Source organism: Leopardus geoffroyi, chromosome E2 (assembly GCF_018350155.1).
Source record: "Leopardus geoffroyi isolate Oge1 chromosome E2, O.geoffroyi_Oge1_pat1.0, whole genome shotgun sequence".
NCBI lineage: Eukaryota > Metazoa > Chordata > Mammalia > Carnivora > Felidae > Leopardus > Leopardus geoffroyi.
Window position 1 is genome coordinate 26,659,924 of NC_059335.1, and position 19,189 is coordinate 26,679,112.

The 19,189-nt window shown below is 38.4% G+C and overlaps 1 protein-coding gene across 4 annotated transcripts in view; it reads right to left on the reverse strand.

The window, feature by feature from the left end:
• Positions 1–271: 271 nt before the first annotated feature.
• The window catches only part of SIAH1 (siah E3 ubiquitin protein ligase 1), a 31,483-nt gene continuing 12,565 nt past the window's right edge, over positions 272–19,189 (reverse strand). The window contains exons 1-2 of one of the 4 annotated variants that reach the window (XM_045442663.1): positions 4,745–5,387; positions 272–2,229 (exon numbers count right to left, since the gene is read on the reverse strand). In XM_045442663.1, coding sequence (XP_045298619.1) covers positions 1,379–2,229; positions 4,745–4,835 — 942 coding nt within the window. In that variant the 5' untranslated portion in view covers positions 4,836–5,387 and the 3' untranslated portion in view covers positions 272–1,378. Of the gene's footprint in view, positions 2,230–2,774; positions 2,853–4,744; positions 5,388–6,753; positions 6,804–19,189 lie in introns of those variants that run through there. The other 3 variants (XM_045442664.1, XM_045442666.1, XM_045442665.1) reach the window with 3 other exon arrangements.

The following is a 19,189-nucleotide window of genomic DNA, read 5'->3' on the forward strand; positions in this document are numbered from 1 at the left end:
ATTGTGTTTCTTTTTCTTAAGGGGGAAAAAGTGATCAGCATTTTAACTAATTACAATTAGTCTCCTAAGAGAATTGTGAGAATACAAACGTAAGCAAGAGGGAAGAAAAACAAGACTGTGTAACGGAGGCCATATACTTATTCTTTTGCTTAGAATAATTCTATCACACTTCAAAATGCAGCACACTGTTTTCAGTTATGAAGTACAGAATTGAATGGGAAAACTATTTGGATTTTAATCAAACTTAGAGCTAAAGCAGACACGTTAAGAGTTTTTAATTTGCCAGGTATTCTTTTAATGAGAATTATAAAAGACCAAAAACATTTTTTGCAAACTGCCTTTTTTTAAACAAATGATTTGCTTTTGATTACAAATACTGTCTAAGATGATGCCTTCTTTTGCAAAACCAATAAATACAAGAACAAATTTTAAACAAGTGATTTGTCCAAGATATTTGGAAGAAAAAAGCCTGATATTTTTTTCAGAATTTAAAAAAAAAAAAAATCAGTATTCCCTAACCTTTTAAAGAATAAGTTCAAAGATATGACTCAAGTGGAGAAAAAGAGACAGAGACAGAGACCATCTTATAACTGCTTTAAATACCTCCTGATAATTCTGATGTTACCTTTCCTTTCTGGAATTCATATCTTCACAAAAGAGTTGAATTGAAAATATTTCTAATGAACTGATTAGTGAGGGAAAGGAAAATAGGTACTGAACACATATGTATAAACTTTACCATAAACAATTATGCATATCAAAAAGACACTAACTTTAAAAAGGTACAAAATAAAGTGAGGAAAAACCTGAATTACAGAAAAGAAAGTCAAATTTATTTAATGAAAAACTAGAATTAATAAAAATTAGCAAATACACACAAAAAAATATACACACACAGCAGCACTATGTATTGACTCACAAAGGGAAAAGCAGTGGCCCAAGACCACGCAACATGGCTTGTCGGTTAAAGAAAAACACACACACACACACACACGCACACGCACACACGCGCACACACGCACACAAACTTGCAGGCACACACACAAACAAAAACCCGGTATTTTTCAACAGTACACTCAATCTACAACACAAATTGAGAATTATTTTACAATGCTTCCTTTCTTAATACAAAAGATGCCCATCTTGGGTGTATATATATATTTTTTTCAGTGGTTTACTGTTGACTTATTTTTAAATGTATTAGTGTTACTACATGCAACTGTTTCCTGTATTTAACAGCCTTTCCTCTTATTTACCTTCATGTGTCTAGCTTCCACCTACCAAAAGTTTCAGGTTGGCAGGCAGATGGGTGCCTTATTCTCTGTGAAACTGAATGCAATGGTTTTAAACACTGGCCAGAAAATGTTTGATTGCCATTTCAACACATGGAAATAGTTACATTGATGCCTAAATTGCCATTTTCTGCAAAAAGCTGTGCAATGCTGGTGTCAAAGACTAGGCAGTCGCTATTCATAATGGCTGTTGCAATTCCCTCATGAATAGATCGCGGAGTCGCTTCCCAAGTCAATCGCCGCCTATGACCATTTAGCTCAAGTCGATAAGCAAAATTTTCAGCTTGCTTGCGTGTTCCTATCAGCTGTACAATTGCAAAGAACTGCTGGTGACCGTCGTACTTTTCCTGTTTCTCCAGGACTAACATGAAGTGAAAGCCAAAACAGGACTGCATCATCACCCAGTCAACAGCACCTGGAAGATTAATGTCTGTAGCAAGGAAAACTATATCCTCTCCCTGCAGGGTTGTAATGGACTTATGCTGATGCATCAGATGGGGCATTACAGCATCCAAAGAGCCTTGCCATTTACAGGAAGCACCGGGGCATGGACACGAATAAGGCCTAAACTCACAGAGCTCTTCATGGTCTGCTTTTTCTGTGTGTGGCAGAGTTATTTCACATCCAGAAGAGGCATATTTACAAGGGAAAAGTACGGAATTGGCCACCTTCTCCATAGCCAAGTTGCGAATGGATCCCAACGGGCCCCGGCAGGTTGGACAACATGTGAGCTTTGGGCGACAGTTGCTACAAACAAGATGGCCACTCTGACACTGAAGAATGGGTGGTAACACATAGTCAAAGCAGACCGGACACTCAAAAAGACTCGCCAAGTCATTATTGGATGCGGTTGTGCCAGTCAGGGCAGGCACCCTCTGGGACGGCGTACACTTTGAGGTTCCAGTGGGTAATGCTGTTGCAGTCTGGCGGCTCATTTCTGTAACAAAAACCATAAATAAAAATAAAAAGAGGCAGGAGAAAAATAACTACAACTACCATTTGTTTCATAAATAATGTTTACATGCCAGAAATACTTAAGTTTCATGCAAAACGTACTGTGAGCAAAAGGATAAAAGGAACACAGACACCGGATTTAAAAACCATAAATTACACTAATTACACATTTTGATTATCAGGAGTTGTGTACCAGACAAAGCTCTTTATCAAAATGTTCCAGAACACACGCAGAATTCCTTTTTAAGAACTATTAAAAATCTCCTTGGATGCACTAGACGACATGGAATAAATGCTGAAACAGAAACTGGGCCATAAACTAAGAAACACCATTTAAGTAGCTTAAGCCCAATCAGATCAGTTTTGACTGGACTTTCTCCTCCCTCTGTCTCTGTGTTCAATTCCCCTGCTCAGTCTATTTCTTTCCCATTCTGAGTCAGCCACCAGCAGCTACAGGGAGCTACAAGTGATCCAAAGGGTCACCAGGGCACTAGCTTTGGTTAACACCGCCTAATGGTAAACAGTTACCTGCTTTAGACATGGATTTGGGGAATGGAGGGGGTCTGCTGCCATCCCATCATCCATCTTCCTCTAGTAAGTCTTCCCCTAGAACGTTAACATCAGCTAGGTATTAACCTTGTTTCCCACTGATCAGTGCCCCACACCTCAAAAAGTGGGGGGAAGAGAAGAGAAATGGAGGGCCATCTTCAAAAGTTCTAAGTCTGATACTTAGAGAAAGTACATCTTTCCAGTCTAATTCCATTCCCCAATATAAATCAGATATAGTATGCAAAGGGGAAGAAGAGTCAAAAAAGAAAAAGAAGGTAAATAAAGATAAAAGCACCAGAGAGAGACACAACATTGGGGACAGTATAGTCAAGAAATTAAGAATTCCTTGTACCCTACCAGTGTTGTGGAAGCATTTATCAGCACAGCAGTAATTATTCAAGATATAAACGTCAGGGAGCCTGGGTTGCTCAGTCGGTTGAGCTTCCAACTTCGGCTCAGGCCATGATCTCATAGTTTGTGGGTTCGAGTCCTGCATTGGGCTCTGTGCTGACAGCCCAGAGCCTGGAGCCTGCTTTGGATTCTGTCTCTCTCTCTCTTTGCCCTTCCTTTGCTAGTTCTCTGTCTCTCTGTCACTCAAAAATAAACATTAAAAATTTTTTTAAAAAAGAGATAAATGTCATCTTGAAGAAATGACAACAATATAACTAACTTGTCAGACTAAATGAAAGATAAAGCAAATACCTTTCCCATGAATCTACCTTTGCTGGGATACCAGGTCTTATTTATCTCAGGGGTAACAAAAGATGTCTACTGATATCCTAAGAGTATATTCCTAGTAACTGTATAAGCCTTACTTCTACAAAATGAAAACTGTCTGAAATTTAATGTTTTCCCAATTATAATCATTATTCTGTTGCAAAGAATAAACTTTGAAAAACCAATGCTGGTTACCAATGTGACCATATAAATGCAATTGGGGTTCCAGATTACTCAAGGATAGACACCTCAATGGAGGGCTCAAAGTGGCAAAAAAAAAAAAAAAAAAAAAAAAAAAGATTAATCCCACAGTCACTAAAGTTAATATTCTAAAATTCAAGAGTTTATAAAACTGCAGAATTCCATCATAATGTGTCTTATCACATGCACTTAGGGACAACAGAAATCAGTTCTCATCTGAAACACTGTATATAACCCAGGTGTAAGATTCTTTGTGCATATGATGATCTGTGTGCATTTTCTATCACTTGTGAAACAATGGGCTTAGCATTGCCAAAACACCCCCTATATATGCTGTATGCTTGTTTTCATGTCCTATTTTATACTGCTCACTTAAGTGAGCAACATTAAAATTGGAAAGTGGTTCCCTGAGCACAAAACAGTCTAATCTACCAATGCCTTTTCAAATCCCTAAACCAAAACAGCTGATTACATCAAGGGACTATAAACTCAATTTGTATTCAACATTAATACAACTAGGAAAATATAAGCAAGAAAAATATTTGCTTAATTTCTTGACCTAGCAAAATAGCTATACACTAACCATCAATCATTCAGGCTTATGTTACAATGTATCTTTATTATTCTCCCAAACACCATAGAAAGCTGGATTTAAATCCATATCTAAAGCATGAAAACAAGTGAAGTGAGGCCAGTATTTCTCGTGAATGGAGATATTACAGGACAGCAGCTGCTAAAACCTCCCCAAACTCCAAAGGTAGAACCCAATTCCAACAAAAAGAATCCTGACCCTACAGCAGCCCTGCAGTTGGAATCAAGGACTAAAGGGACTTTGGACAACCCTGCAGGAGTGATGACGTAACCTGAAGCTTGGTTTAAACAGAGAAAAGTACAGCAGATCAAAAGAAACATCACTGCAAACTCCAGCTCAATTATGCTGCAGCCACTCCCTGATCCAGATTCCACTGGCTTACAACAACTTTCCCATTTCATAGTTTAAGCAAACCCAGTCAGTCTCTTAATGTCAATACCTTTTCTTTTCCTTGTCCCAGCTGCAGGTAAACATGTGAGCAAGATGCCTCTCCAGGAGTACAGAAAAGGTGAGGTAGACTTCCCGGTCATGAGAAGCCAGGCAGCTCACAGCCTTTCCCCCAGAAGCAAATACGATTTGTAACAGAGGCTCCTCCTGGACACCTTCTGTTCCTAACCATGTCCGATGTCAAGTTTTCAAGAAGTGAAGGTAAGTGGCCTGCTCTGTAACACTCCATTCACTCTTCAGAAGCACAGGCTACCGCAGCAGCCGAGAAATGAAGCCTCTCCCGTCCCAACAGGAATCGACCACACCTCCATGCGAGCTCAAATTCGCCTGTGTTTCCAAAAATGGGCGCCATCACCGAGCCGTCTTCTACTGGGCCCTAAACTGTCGGTCCTGGAAGTTTGTCTTCCCCGGATTCATTAGCTAACCAGCTCCGGGGAAGGACAGGGCCTTAGGATGCGAGGAGGCTGGAGCAAGCGTGCTCTTGGAGCCAGCTCTGGAGTCAATGCAGGGTCCGGCCCGCGGGGAGATCCATGCGGAGCCCGGGGCTGGGGCCTGCCCACTGCTGGGAAAGCCTGCTCCAGTCCACAGTGCCAACGGGCCTCAGGCTCGCAGCGCCCAGCCGCAGCTAGCGTGGGGCGGTGCTGGTGGGGCGGGGCGGACGCGGTGGGTACGCCCACAAGCTCCGCCCTCCCAGCTCAGGACTTCTCCCGGACTGCTCTAGGGCACTGCGCTGTGCAACTCAGACCCAGCCCTGGACCCCCAAAGACAATGTGCACACCTCAGCATATTTCCACCAGCTTACATTTAGGCGGAAACATGCCTTTTTGTAGAACAAAACAGATACTAACAATTTGGTATGATTTCAAACTAAGACCTACAGAGAGTATTTGGGAAATATATGGCCACCACGGTGGCTGGTTAACCGTGAACACTTAAGTGTTTATAGAATGAAAGCACTCTCCTCTCTTCATTCAGTAACTATTTACCAGATGTCAACTACCATATTTCCTCAATTTCTAACTCACTTCACTTCTACCCCTGTTGGCACCATACTTTAAAACACCCTCTCTCCCTTTGAAAAAACTACAGTGAGAGTAGTAAACACACATAACCATATTAAATTCCTTCTTCAACCTCCAAACGGAGATTATATTCTCTTCCCACTCTGGGAAAAGCATCTTAAATGGCCTCATTAAACAGAGAAGCTTGTTTTGTTTTTAAAGAAGCATTACCCGTGCCCCAATAAAGTCCTGGGCCTCAGATTTGCACTGAGTCAGGTAGTATACTCAGGGGTTTAACCTGTCATTACATCATGCTTATAGGGCAGCCTTCAAACACGGCAGGAGCTGGTAGTGGGAAGAGAACCCTGTGCAGTAAATTGTAGCTTACCCACTTTCCACATCAAATTTTAATTCTAATCACTTCCCCACCCTATTAATAGTACATTCGATCACTTCAAACTTATTTTAACATTAAGCTACACAAAACATCATTAGGAATAGAAAGATCACTGAAAATAGATACAGTCTGTTTGCTAACAAATATAAATTACTATTACTTACATTTTTATTTTCTGATACATATTCATTCTAGATAGGTCTCAGGTTTCTAGGGAAGGGAGCTTCAAATGTTTTAGGCAGAGCAACTCTTTCCAAACCCAAATATAAAAACAAGTCAAAGGGAAGGACTGATTCCTCAAGAAAAAAAAAAAAAAAATCATTTTTTCCCAAACTTCCAAGGATCTGTACAGAGCCTTACAGCACCATCTGAAAACCATTAATCTACAGACAAACCACTCAACAAGTGAGTCAGGACAATAAAAGAGGAAGCATTCTGGAGTCATCTACACACACTTGGGATTCAAACCTAGTCTTCACCACCTGCTCAGCTGTAAAACTGGGACAGTATTTCCAGCCTCACATAGCTTTTGTCTGGACTAAGGGAGATGGGTATTTATGTATATCATAGATGGTACATAGTCCAAAATACGTAAGTATTCACCTGACACCTCCCAAAGTTTCTTGCCTCGCCTGAGTTCATCAACAAGAAACCTAGAAAGTGTGGGTTCCAAAAGATACGTTTACTTTGTAAAGGTGATCAACCATGTCTGCCAAAGATCAACTGCAATTTAATTTTTAGCACAATAAACCTTAATAGAATTGCTCGACCAGGTAGAATATTTACACTGGTTTTACAGAGCTGAAAATTTCACAAAAACTACATTACACTAAGACAAACCCACAGAATACAAAGTTAAAAAGTTACAAAATTTAGCAAGAGTGACCTATTACCTACACTTTCTTTTGTTTTTAATTTTTAATTTACATCCAAGTTAGTTAGCATATGGTGCAATAATGATTTCAGGAGTAGATTCCAGTGATTCATCCCCTGTATTACCTATACTTTCTAAAGCCTACATCTCAAGCCCAGTTTGGTATAAAGTTTAAATAAATTTTAATCCACATCGAAATATTTTATAATCAGCCTTTAATGCTATCTCAGTAATTTCAGAGCATTTAACCATTACTTTGTCACATTAACATACTATAAAAAGTAGATGGATGTAAACTTTTTTTTAAGTTTACTTATTTCAGAGAAAGAGAAAGAGAGAGAGAGAGAGAGAGAGAGAGAGAGAGAGAGAGAAACACGTGTGCACACAAGTGGGGGAGGGGCAGAGAGAAAATCCCAAGCAGGCTCTGCATCATCAGTGCAGAGCCCAATCCATGTGGGGCTCAAACTCAGGAACTGCAAGATCATGACCTGAGCCCAAGTGGGGCACTTTACTGACTGAGCTACCCAGGCTCCCCTGGATTTAAATTTTTTTATCAATTTCATGCGGGAACCTTAGTTTCCTTTTATCAAGGGCTGATGAACAATTTCTCTGATTAGTCATACCTCATGCTTAGTAATTAATAATATATAACAACCTTTTGCAGTTTACAAAATGTTACTACAGCAGGCAAATAATGCCTCAACTATGCTCAACTATGTCTTCATCCTAACACTTGTGGAAATGTTGTTACAGCAGTAACAGGAAGCTAATACAGTTACTTTTTTCAAAGGAAACATTTAAAATGGAGAAATGTAGTCACACAGGGAAAAACGACTAGTGTATTATTGTAAAGCAAGTCTCAAACACAACATACATGGGAGGTACCGGCTGGGTCGTGATATGGATGTGTGATTTTTGGCATTTTTTTCTTCAGATGGGGCAATAAATAAACCGCTTTATCAAGATTAGCCTGATTGGGGGGCGCCTGGGTGGCGCAGTCGGTTAAGCGTCCGACTTCAGCCAGGTCACGATCTCGCGGTCCGTGAGTTCGAGCCCCGCGTCGGGCTCTGGGCTCTGGGCTGATGGCTCAGAGCCTGGAGCCTGTTTCCGATTCTGTGTCTCCCTCTCTCTCTGCCCCTCCCCCGTTCATGCTCTGTCTCTCTCTGTCTCAAAAATAAATAAACGTTAAAAAAAAAAAAAAATTAAAAAAAAAAAAGATTAGCCTGATTGGGAGTGGTGAAGTGAAAACAATTGTCAAAATAAGTAAAATTTGCATTCTTAATTTAGTAAAAAAGACAGGATGCAAATATCACCATACCTCTTTTACTTCTCCAAAAACTATTCCTAGAACTGATAGAATTAATAATAAATATAATAATACTCACTGTAAAAATAAAGTACAGGTTCAGATTATGTATTTGCTCTGTTAGGAATCAATGAGTTAAATAAAACTCTTCCATTCAAACATTTAAGTGTTTTCCTCCTTTCTTTATAATTACAACTCCTTTTTGAAAAAGAGGTGCTTTCTATATTTTGACATTGCAAAGGGTATATGCAGAAAATGTTATGTCAAAAATCATTTTTTAAGATTTACTTCTCACATATTGACAAAATTAAACACAAGTCTCCTTAAAAACTTAACAGCTTAAAATGCCAAAAATTAAAAAAAATTCAAACACTGTTATAAAACAATGATGCTAAGAAAAAAATTAAACAACCTATTTTAATTTCCAAAACTGTAGCAAAGTAATAAGAGGAACTTAAATTGTATGTATTTTCCTAAAAGCTCTATTTTCCTGAAGGTAACTCTGAAAACTCTGTTGCTACAAAAGAAGAGTTATTTATATGTCTAGTAAGACTGGTGATTTGAAATGGGGAAAGCCCAGGACAAAGACCTGGTAAAAGGCTGCTGGAAAAACAGAAAGTCTGAACAAAGGTGATACAGCCCAATAAATGGAGAGGAAAGTGCAAACCCTAATTCAAATGTGTAAAGCAAAGTACACATTTGTCTTTTTACACATCTGTCTTTTTACTGCTGAAATCACTCTATTTTGAGACTTCCACCCCAGTAAAAAGCATCACATACTGAATCAGAACCCATTAGGCACTGTGCTAGATACTGAAATACAGTAACAGAAGACATGCAAAGTGGGAGTGAGATGTTTAAGCAGAAAAGCAGTTGACAGAAGAGCTCAGGGTGCAGATGAGGAGGATTAACATACAATGTCATCTAAAGTCTCAGAGATGAGGAGCCTGCCTAAAACAAGACAAATGCCAAGATTTAAAGACTGAAGGGTTCCTTAAAGAGAGGCAGTGGCCCTTAGCCTGCAGCAGTTCTCAAACTTTATCGTGCCCACTAATCATCTAGGGATCTTATTAAAATGCAGGTTCTGATTCAGAATCAGAATTATGCCAAGGCTGGGCCTGAGACTCTAAATTTTTAACCGTAGGTGTGGCCAATTGCTGGCTGAGGCTAACATGAGTAGCAAAAGCCTAAAACAACTGAGGAGGAAAGGGCAGTAACTCAGAAGTCAAGGGAAGGTACAGACTTAAGAAGAAGATCTATTGATACATGTACAAATATTAGAATAAATTATGCTTTATTATATACTTATAGGGAGCTTGTACTATTTCTGTAATCAGAAAAAAAAATAAAGGTAATAAGCACACATGCTTAAACATTCAAGAACTCATGGAATATAGCACCCATGAACCTTTGTTACTTTATTTAAAATAAGCAATGAATCAAAATAAGCAATTTAGAAATGGTGATCTTTTAAAAGGTTTAAAGTTAGTTAATGACTCCATTTAAACATGGAAATAAGCCCATCAACCATAGGCATTAGAATTACAAATTAGAATGCAAACAGTATAAACTTTGGCAAAGTGCAATTACATAAACAATAAAAAATCTACAGTGAGAAGTAGGAAAAATAATGGCACAGTCAACCATGTGGAATCTGCTGAGAGGTCAAATATGATCAGACCAAACAGGTGTTCGTGGATTGGCGATATGGAAGTTACTGGTGACCTCTGCAAAAGCAACCTTGGAAATAAGGTCAGTGTGTAGATCAGACCAAAAGAGACTGAACAGGATGCTGTGTAAATTTAAAAAGCATGGCTATAGAAAGAGGCAAGTTAAGAAGTAGCTGAAAGGTCCAGGGTAGTTATCTGCTTGGGTTTTGTTTTTGTTTTTGTTTTGTTTTTCTTTTTTCTTTGTTTTGAAATGGGAGGGACCAGAATATAGTGAATGCTGATATAGTGAATGATGAGTCCAGAAAAGAGGATAATCCCAAGAAATGGAACAATAAAGTTTTTGGTGATGAGGGATTCAAAACTCAAGACAGAGTGACTAGACTTCGTTAGAAGAAATACTTTCTCCATGGTAAGAACAGAGAAGATAGAAGATGTCTAGTTCAGGAAGTTGAAAGTTAAGAAAGTTTCAATCTGAGAGTTTCCATTTTCTCAACAAGGTCTCTGCATCCTCTTTTAGAGGGAGCGTGGGGGAGGTCACAGTACAACCATGTCTTCACTGCAGAAAGTTCTGTCGGACACCTGGTTCTACATCCTAATTCTATTTTATTAGCAATTATCATATTTTCATTTTATATCAAACCTACAATTTATTAACATCAAGAATGAAAGTACTAACATCTTGCAAAACAAGGGAAGCCCGCTTTTAACAGGCTAATAGTAAAACTTCCCCTTTCCCACCTGCCAAGGTAAAGATTGTATGAAACTTCAAAACTGTGTCAAAACAATCATTTAAACCTAACTGCAACAATTCTGGTTTCATTTCTCACAATTACATCACAAAACAAATGCCCATCCTTGGGAATTAAGGACTGTGCTTGTGATGTGCACCAGGTGACACATGGAAGTTTTGAATCACTATCCTGTACATCTGAAATATAACACTGCATGTTAACTAACTGGAATTAAAATAAAAACTTAAAAAAAAAAAAAGGCAAATGCCTATCTTTTTTTCCCCCTGAATCCTTAATTATGGTTCATTTTTTGATAAACACCACACCTCAAGAAAGTTCGCAGAAACCGCCTCAGGGCCTGGCAATCTGAAGCTCTTACAGAAACTGCACAAGTTTACCATTCTTGTCACACACCCGTTCCCCCTAAGAACTATAAAAATTCTTAAATTCTGCTCACAGTCTTATGACATATAATGATGTAGATGAAAAATTTATGCCATTTTTCTTATTCCTTTGCAGGTAACATGTCCCCCGACAGGTGGCTCTGGTCTCTGAAAGAAATTATCACCAAAACATCTAAATATGTGCCATCAGCACTTGCTGAACAAAACGCTAGGTGAGTCTTCAATCCAAATGCTCAAATCTTTCACCTTTGTGGACTTCTAATTATTCTTTAATCCTTTCCATCTACTCGGTTCTTTTCTGCACCTAATTCTGATATTGACTCTCTCTGCTGGATCTATCTTCCAATCACATATTTTTTCCCCTCATAATTCCAATCTTTGGTTTTGCACTGCGTTCCAAAAGAACTCATTAAGTTCTAATTCATGAATTTGATTTTGCTAAAATTACCTTATGTCTTGGGTGCCTGGGTGGCTCAGTCAGTTAAGCATCTGACTTCATTCAGCTCAGGTCATGATTTCACAGTCAGTAAGTTCGAGCCCCATATCGGGCTCTGTGCTGACAGCTGGGAACCTGGAACCTGCTTTAGATTCTGTGTCTCCCTTTCTCTCTCTGCTCCTCCCCTGCTCACACTCTGTCTCTCTCAGAAAATAAACATTAATTTTTTAAATAAATAAATAAATAAATAAATAAATAAATAAATAAAAGTACTTATGTCTTGATATGGTAAAGCATTTTTCAACAAGGGAACAGAGATTTTGATGGCAGGAGTAGCTGTTTCCATGTCCCTTCCCTAAAGTTGGAATGGATACATAAATCTGGATTATACTGCTCTTGTACTTCCTTAACCCCTCTACAGGAGTTTTCATTTTTAATTTTCATGCCTCTCACTGGAGCTTGCCAGTCTCAGTGGAGCCCCAGGGTCAGCAAGCTAAATAAGGAAAAGTAGAGACTTTCCTCCATTTTCTTTCAAACAGCTGCCCCAAACATTTATTAAACACCTAGTATGTTCCAGGTATTGTCCTCAAAGGTTTACATACAACCGTGACTTAACCATTTCAATGAACTTCCAAATTAAGCATCTATCCCCTACCTCAAGAATAAGAAAATAAATTTACAAATTAAAGGTTTCAGATCATAGAATTAATTAGTAAATGATGGAAGTTGGAGCTTATCTGATCAGGGAAGATTTAGAAGGGATGGGGGAGGGAGACAAATGGCAACCAAACAAACCAGAAAATTTTAAACTTGGAAGAAATTTAACCAACTCTCAATTTCAGAAAAGAAGAATTATAAAGAAATAACGTGCTTAATGTCATGTAACTTAGGTCAATTTTCTAAGCTAGGCTGTATAATTTCCTCAATCCTTTTAAAGCAAATATGCTTTAGACATTTTATAATTCAACTTGAAAAATTAATCTTTAAGTCTAATAACATTCAATATAAAAATATATATACTTAATTCAACTATCTTTTCTTTTGCCTCCCAATGCAAAAGGGATCCGTAATTACCAAGGGGAGATCAAAAAAGAGAGATGAGGGGCACCCAGGTGGCTCACGTCAGCTAAGCATCAAACTCTTGATTTGAGCCCAACATTGAGCTCTGCACTGACAGTCCAGACAGAGCCTGATTGGGATTCTCTCTCTCCCCTCTCTCTGTTCCTCCCTTGTGTGTGCTCTCTCTCAAAATAAATAAATTAAACTTGGAGGAGAAGGAGGAGGCAGGAGGTGGAGGAAAAGGAGAAGAGATGATACCTAGTCAAGTCCTGAACAAGTAACCAGTTAACTAAAGTCAGCTCTTTAAGGCACCTTTCCTGATCGATTTATCTAAAGGCCAAATGACCCTTCTCATTGTCTTCACAGTATCTATTTCCATTTGAAATTCCAACTACTGGGTGCCTGGGTGGCTCAGTCAATTAAGCATCTGACTCTTGATTTCGACAGTTTGTGGGGTGGAGCCATGCTGAAAGCATGGAGCCAACTTGGGGTTCTCTCTCTCCCTTTCTCTGCCCCTCCTCTGCCCACACGCACACAAGTGCTCTCTCAAAATAAACTTTAAAACAGTGTGAAAAAAATGAAATTCTAACTACTTATTGTCTATTCTCTCCTCTATTCCCTCCCAACTACACCACCAACTTTTTACTCACAACTGTAATTCTCAAGGTTTTTGGTATCAGGAACACTGTATATCAAAGGTTGGCAAACTACAACTGCAAGCCAGTTGCCGGTTTTTGTAAGCAGTTTTACTGGACCATAGTCACACCCTTTCATTTACATATTGCCAATAATTGCTTTAGAATCGAAAGCAGTTAGCTGACCCTGTGACTTCTAAGCCCTTTAAGCCTACCTGCCCATTTAAAAAAAAAAACTTAGTCTTCACTGCTTTTAAAAAATTATTACTTAGTACTTTCAGTACTTTTTAAAAATTATTAAGGCCCCCAAAAGAGCTTTTCGTCTATGTGGTTTATACGTATGATATTTACATATTTCTAATATATTATTATATTAGAATATATTATTCTACTATATTAGAAATTCAATCTAGGGGCGCCTGGGTGGCGCAGTCGGTTAAGCGTCCGACTTCAGCCAGGTCACGATCTCGCGGTCCGTGAGTTAGAGCCCCGCATCGGGCTCTGGGTTGATGGCTCAGAGCCTGGAGCCTGTTTCCGATTCTGTGTCTCCCTCTCTCTCTGCCCCTCCCCCGTTCATGCTCTGTCTCTCTCTGTCCCAAAAATAAATAAACGTTGAAAAAAAAAAAATTTAGAAATTCAATCCAATAAATTTAAGTATTTCTTTATTTTAATATCATTATAAATTACATGTAAAAATCCATTACACGTTAAATGTTTATGAAAAATATTTTCATAGGGAGAATGTCTATGTTTCACATTTTTGCACTTCTTAATGTCTGATGCAATAAAATGCAATTGGATATTCATTATCTGCTTCTGCATTTAATCTGTTAAGATGCCACATGCCATGTACCCTCTGGGAAACTCCACTGTACTCTCATGTCTCATTATTGTGAAAAAAAAGTTTTGACCCTGAAAGGACCTTGAGAACTGCCAGGATCCCTGAACCATTCACTTTTGGTTCAGAACTTCTGCACTGAGAAACTGCATGAGAATAGACCTTGTTTGTTTTGTTCACTCTCATGTCTCCAGCACCTAGGACAGTACCAAGCCCAGACTAGATAATTTAAGTATTTCTTGAAGGAATGACTAAATCAAGTAAAACAGCATGAAGGATTCCAAGGAGAAGGAATGGCATATGTATGCAACCAGAATTCACTTATCCCTGGTGTCCCTACAAGTAAATGCATTTACTTAAATGAATTCACAAAGAGAATTCACAACTGAGATTAAAAATTCACTTTAAATAAGTGTGCTGATCTGTGCTGATCTTTGACAAAGGAGCAAAGGCAATGGAGAAAAGATAGATTTTTCAACAAATGATGCTAGAACAATTCAATATCCACACACCAAAATATGAATCTAGACACAGATCCCACACCCTTCACAAAAATTTGCTCAAAATAGATCACTGACCTAAATGTAAACTCCTAGAAAGGGAGAAAATCTAGATGACCTTGGGTTTAGCAAAGACTTTTCAAGAACAACACCAAACACATGAACTTGATTAAAATTAAAAATTTCTGCTCTGCAAAAGGCACTGTCAAGAGAATGAGAAAATATTTGTAAAAGATTTATCTGATAAAGGACTGTTACCCAAAATACACAAAGAACTCTTGAAACTCAACAATAAAACTAACAACCCCCAACTAAAAACGGGCCAAATACCTTAAGAGACACCTAACCAAAGATATACAGATGGCAAATGGGCATATGAAAAGGTGCTCCACATCACCGGTCATCAGGGAAATGCAAATCAGAACAAGATGATACCACTACACATCTAGGAGAACAGCCAAAATGCAGAACACCAACACCGCCAAATGCTGGTGGGCATGTGGAGCAACAGGAACTCTCATTCACTGCTGGTGGAAATGCAACTATAAAAGGCACTTTGGAGGTTTCTTACAAAACTAAACATACTCTTACCATAAGATTCAGCAATCCTGTGGCTTACTATTTACCCAAAGGAGTTGACAGGGTGTTTATAGCAGCTTTATTCATAAATGCCAAAATTTGCAATCAACCAAGATGTTGTCCTCTGGTAGGTGAATGGATAAAGTGGTACAACCAGACAATGAATATTATTTAGTGCTAAAAAGAACTGAGCTATCAAGCCATGAAAAGACATGGAAGAACCTTCAATGCATCCTACCAAGTGAAAGAAGCCAATCGGAAAAGGCTACATGCTGTATGATTCCAATTATACAACATTCTGGAAAAAGCAAAACTATGGAGACAGTAAAAAGATCAGCTTGGGGATGAATGAGTGGGTGGAGCAGAGAAGATTTTTAGGGCAAAGAAACTGTTCTTCTGTACACTACAGTGGTGAATACACAGCACTCAGTATACATCTGTCAAAACTCCTAATACAGAACACCAAGACTGAACCATGGACTTTGGGTGATAATGATGTGCCAATGTAGGTAGATCATATTGTAACAAATATACCATTCTGGTGGTGGATGTTGATAATGGGGAAGGATATCACTGGGGCTGGGTGAATATGGGAAATCTCTGTACCTTCTATTCAGTTTTGCTACTGAATCTAAAACTGCCCTAAAGAAATAAAGCCTACTTTAAAAAAGAAACACTGTATGAAATAATTTTATCATTATGAACAGAATCTAAAAAAGAAAAAAGAAATGGATGTACTTCCATACCACTTCTCTAACTTTTCAAAATGTTTATGTTCATAACATCAGAGTTCCATAAACCCATCAATTCCTAGACAGTAACCTCAATTCTTAGTAATGCCCTAATGATAACATACCTCAAGAAGGTTGCCTATATATAGTGAAAAGAACCATGACTTTGATTGGAATCAGAAGCTTAAACCTGAACTCCTACTTTAGCTCTTACTAATTATTTTGACATTGAGCAAAATTACAATATTCTGGGTCTCAAATTTCTCATTTGTACAATGATAAAACCAACAACAACAGATTTTTGGACATTAACAGATTAAATACACGGTAATGTTTGATAAATTATTAACAATACAACCACTGGTAATGTTTATAGAGTCATACCATGAACCCTGCAATTAATCACTAAATAAAAAACACCTGGATTATACAGGATTTTGCTGGAAACTGTTGTTTCAAACTACTGTGTTCATTTTCATAACCTCAATTTGGGATGGTATCTGAAATCTGATAAAGATTACAGAGTTTGCTGTGAACAAAGCTGCATAAACTGGGCACCTATCAACTTTTCAGGCACTGTGTCAGCTTCACACACACCATTTATTTAAGCTTCATAACGTAGGTTATAACTTCATATTGTAGATGAGGAAACTGAAGATCAAAAAAAAATAAGAATAAGCACAGAACCACATTGTCTGCTTTCTCCCTAAATCTCATTTCTTTCAAATAACCCTCAAAACTGGAAAACCTCGTACTGGGACAGAATATTTAATTTAGCATCCAACACACCTTTTCAATATTTACAAAATTGGCCAAAAAATTAAAATTTCCTTAAGTTATTTAAACCTTTAGCCCTAACAAGTAGTTGCTTTTGTAATTTTTTTGTATCAAAGTGGTAGAATCTGATAATCTGAGTTTGTCATTAACAATTAGACATTAAATCCAAGTATCAAGAAGTGAGGCAAGAGCACAAAAATATGAGTAAGCAGAAAGAGAGTCAAAAGAGGGTCAAACAGGCTTTCTCAACATTTTTATTTCATACCACATATTGCTAACAAAATTTTTCATAACACACCTGAACTTATCAAAACTGTATCAGTCATGATTACAACACAATCACTACTGTAATACAACCAAACCCTACAGCATCCAGAAAAAACTGTCCAATATTCACTTAGTTGTGTCCAAGTTTGACTACTGTTGTTTACTACCATGATTATGTTTTACATTCTTTCAGGATGTAAAACTATCACACATTCCAATAGATGTTTCCTCTTTTGCTCTGTCTTGGCATTAAGCTATGTTAGCCAGTTCTACACTAGAACATACAACCCATTCAACTCCACATTCCACCTGACAAATATGGTAGGGTAACCGCCCTCCCCCCCCCCCCCCCCCCCCGCGCACACACACACACACACACTCACACTGGCCAAAAATTTTAAAGCAGATCAAAACTGGCAGTAATCTATAAAGAGTTGGTGATATTGAGCTAAACACAAAACTATACACTGCTTGGGAGACAGAAGATATTAAAGAAATGAGGCAAAATCATAATTACAGAGTCTTAACATGACATATGATAGGTAGCTCTTTACTAGTAAAAGAGTAGAAAAACAATGGAATTTATGGGAAAGAAATGCCATATCAAAAAATTCATGGATCCTTTTCAAATTAAATCATATTTCACTGAAATTGTTATAATTTGTTATCTTCATAAGCATTGTACTTGAAACTCCAACCAAATAATTTGTTATTTCACATAAGGATATATAATACATGAATTAACATACTCAAATTTTCCTCAAACTTAAAAAATAAAATAAATTTCCTCAAGGGGCGCCCAGGTGGCTCAGTCAGTTAAGCGTCTGACTCTTGGTTGCGGCTCAGGACATGATATCACAGTTTGTGAGTTCAAGCCCCATATGGGGCTGGGCATTGACAGCAGGGAGCCTGCTTATGATCCTCTCCCTCTCTCTCTGCCCCTCCCCTGCTCGCTCTTTCTCTCAAAATAAACAAACTTAGAAAAAATTTCCTCAACCTAAGATTCTATTCTTGGAAGAGGGGGAGATCTACATTTCTCTACAAAAATTGAATGTTTTATTTTCCTGTTTTTAATAATCTAAAAAGCAGTAGTAGCACATTCCGAATCATCTGACTCCATATGGTAGCCAAATAATTGAATGCTCCCATTTTTATGGTCACGCTGGCTCCAAGTCGGTACTACAATACTCTAATAATGACAGGCTAAAGACAAAAGCAGAAGGGAACCTCAAATGCAATTGATGCATTTCTGTGAAGCAAAGCCCAGTGGCATCATGGTTTTTCCCCGAAGCATTTATATGCTGGTAAGAAAATGCAAAACATGGTGACCACACCATGCAGGTCAATCTTGGTATGTTTAACTCAAAAAGAACCTACAGCATAACCATAGTCAATTCTATAAGCCATTTTGTTTCAAGATTTCAATTTAGCAGACAGGACCCAATGCTTTAGTAAAATGAGTATAATTTGAATTTCACTGGTTTTGCAGTTTTGTTTGTATTTAATTTGCAAGTTTTCATCTGTCACCAGCATCTGACAGAACTGATCAATCACTGGCTCCTGCCTGATAAACTCTGTTCACTGACCCTGCACACATAGTTTTCCTAGCTCACCAGCAACTCAGCTGCCTTTACTGATTCCTGCTCTTCTCCCCAAACTCTTCAAATTGGGAGTTGTCCATGGTCCACTGTTCCTGGCTTTGTTGATCTCATTCAGTCTTGCAGTTTTCAAATTCCACCAACATTCCTAGGACTTAAAAATGTGTATGCCCAGCCCAGACTAAAAAAGCAAACAAAAAACCCCTCCAGGTTTCTCTTAAACCCAAGATTTGTACATCCAACTGCTTCCTAGATATCCCTGGGGGCAGGGGTGGGGAAAGTGCTGAACAGAACTGAACTCCCTATCTTCCAAACTATTCCACCCACCACCTTCCCCTCCCTTGATGGCAACTTCATCCTTCCAGTTACTCGGTTCAAAAGCCTTGAAGTTATCCTTGATTCTTTTTTTCATGCTATATACCTAAAACCACCAGGGGGCACCTGGGTGGCTCAGTTAAGCATCTGACTTCAGCTGGCATCATGATCTTGTGGTTTGTGAGTTTGAGCCCTGCATCAGGCTCCCTGCTGTCAGCAGAGTCTGCTTCAGATCCTCTGTCTCCCTCTCTCTCTGCCTCTCCCCCACTCAACTTCTTTCCCTCTCTTTTTCTCTCAAAATAAACTTAAAAAGGGGCGC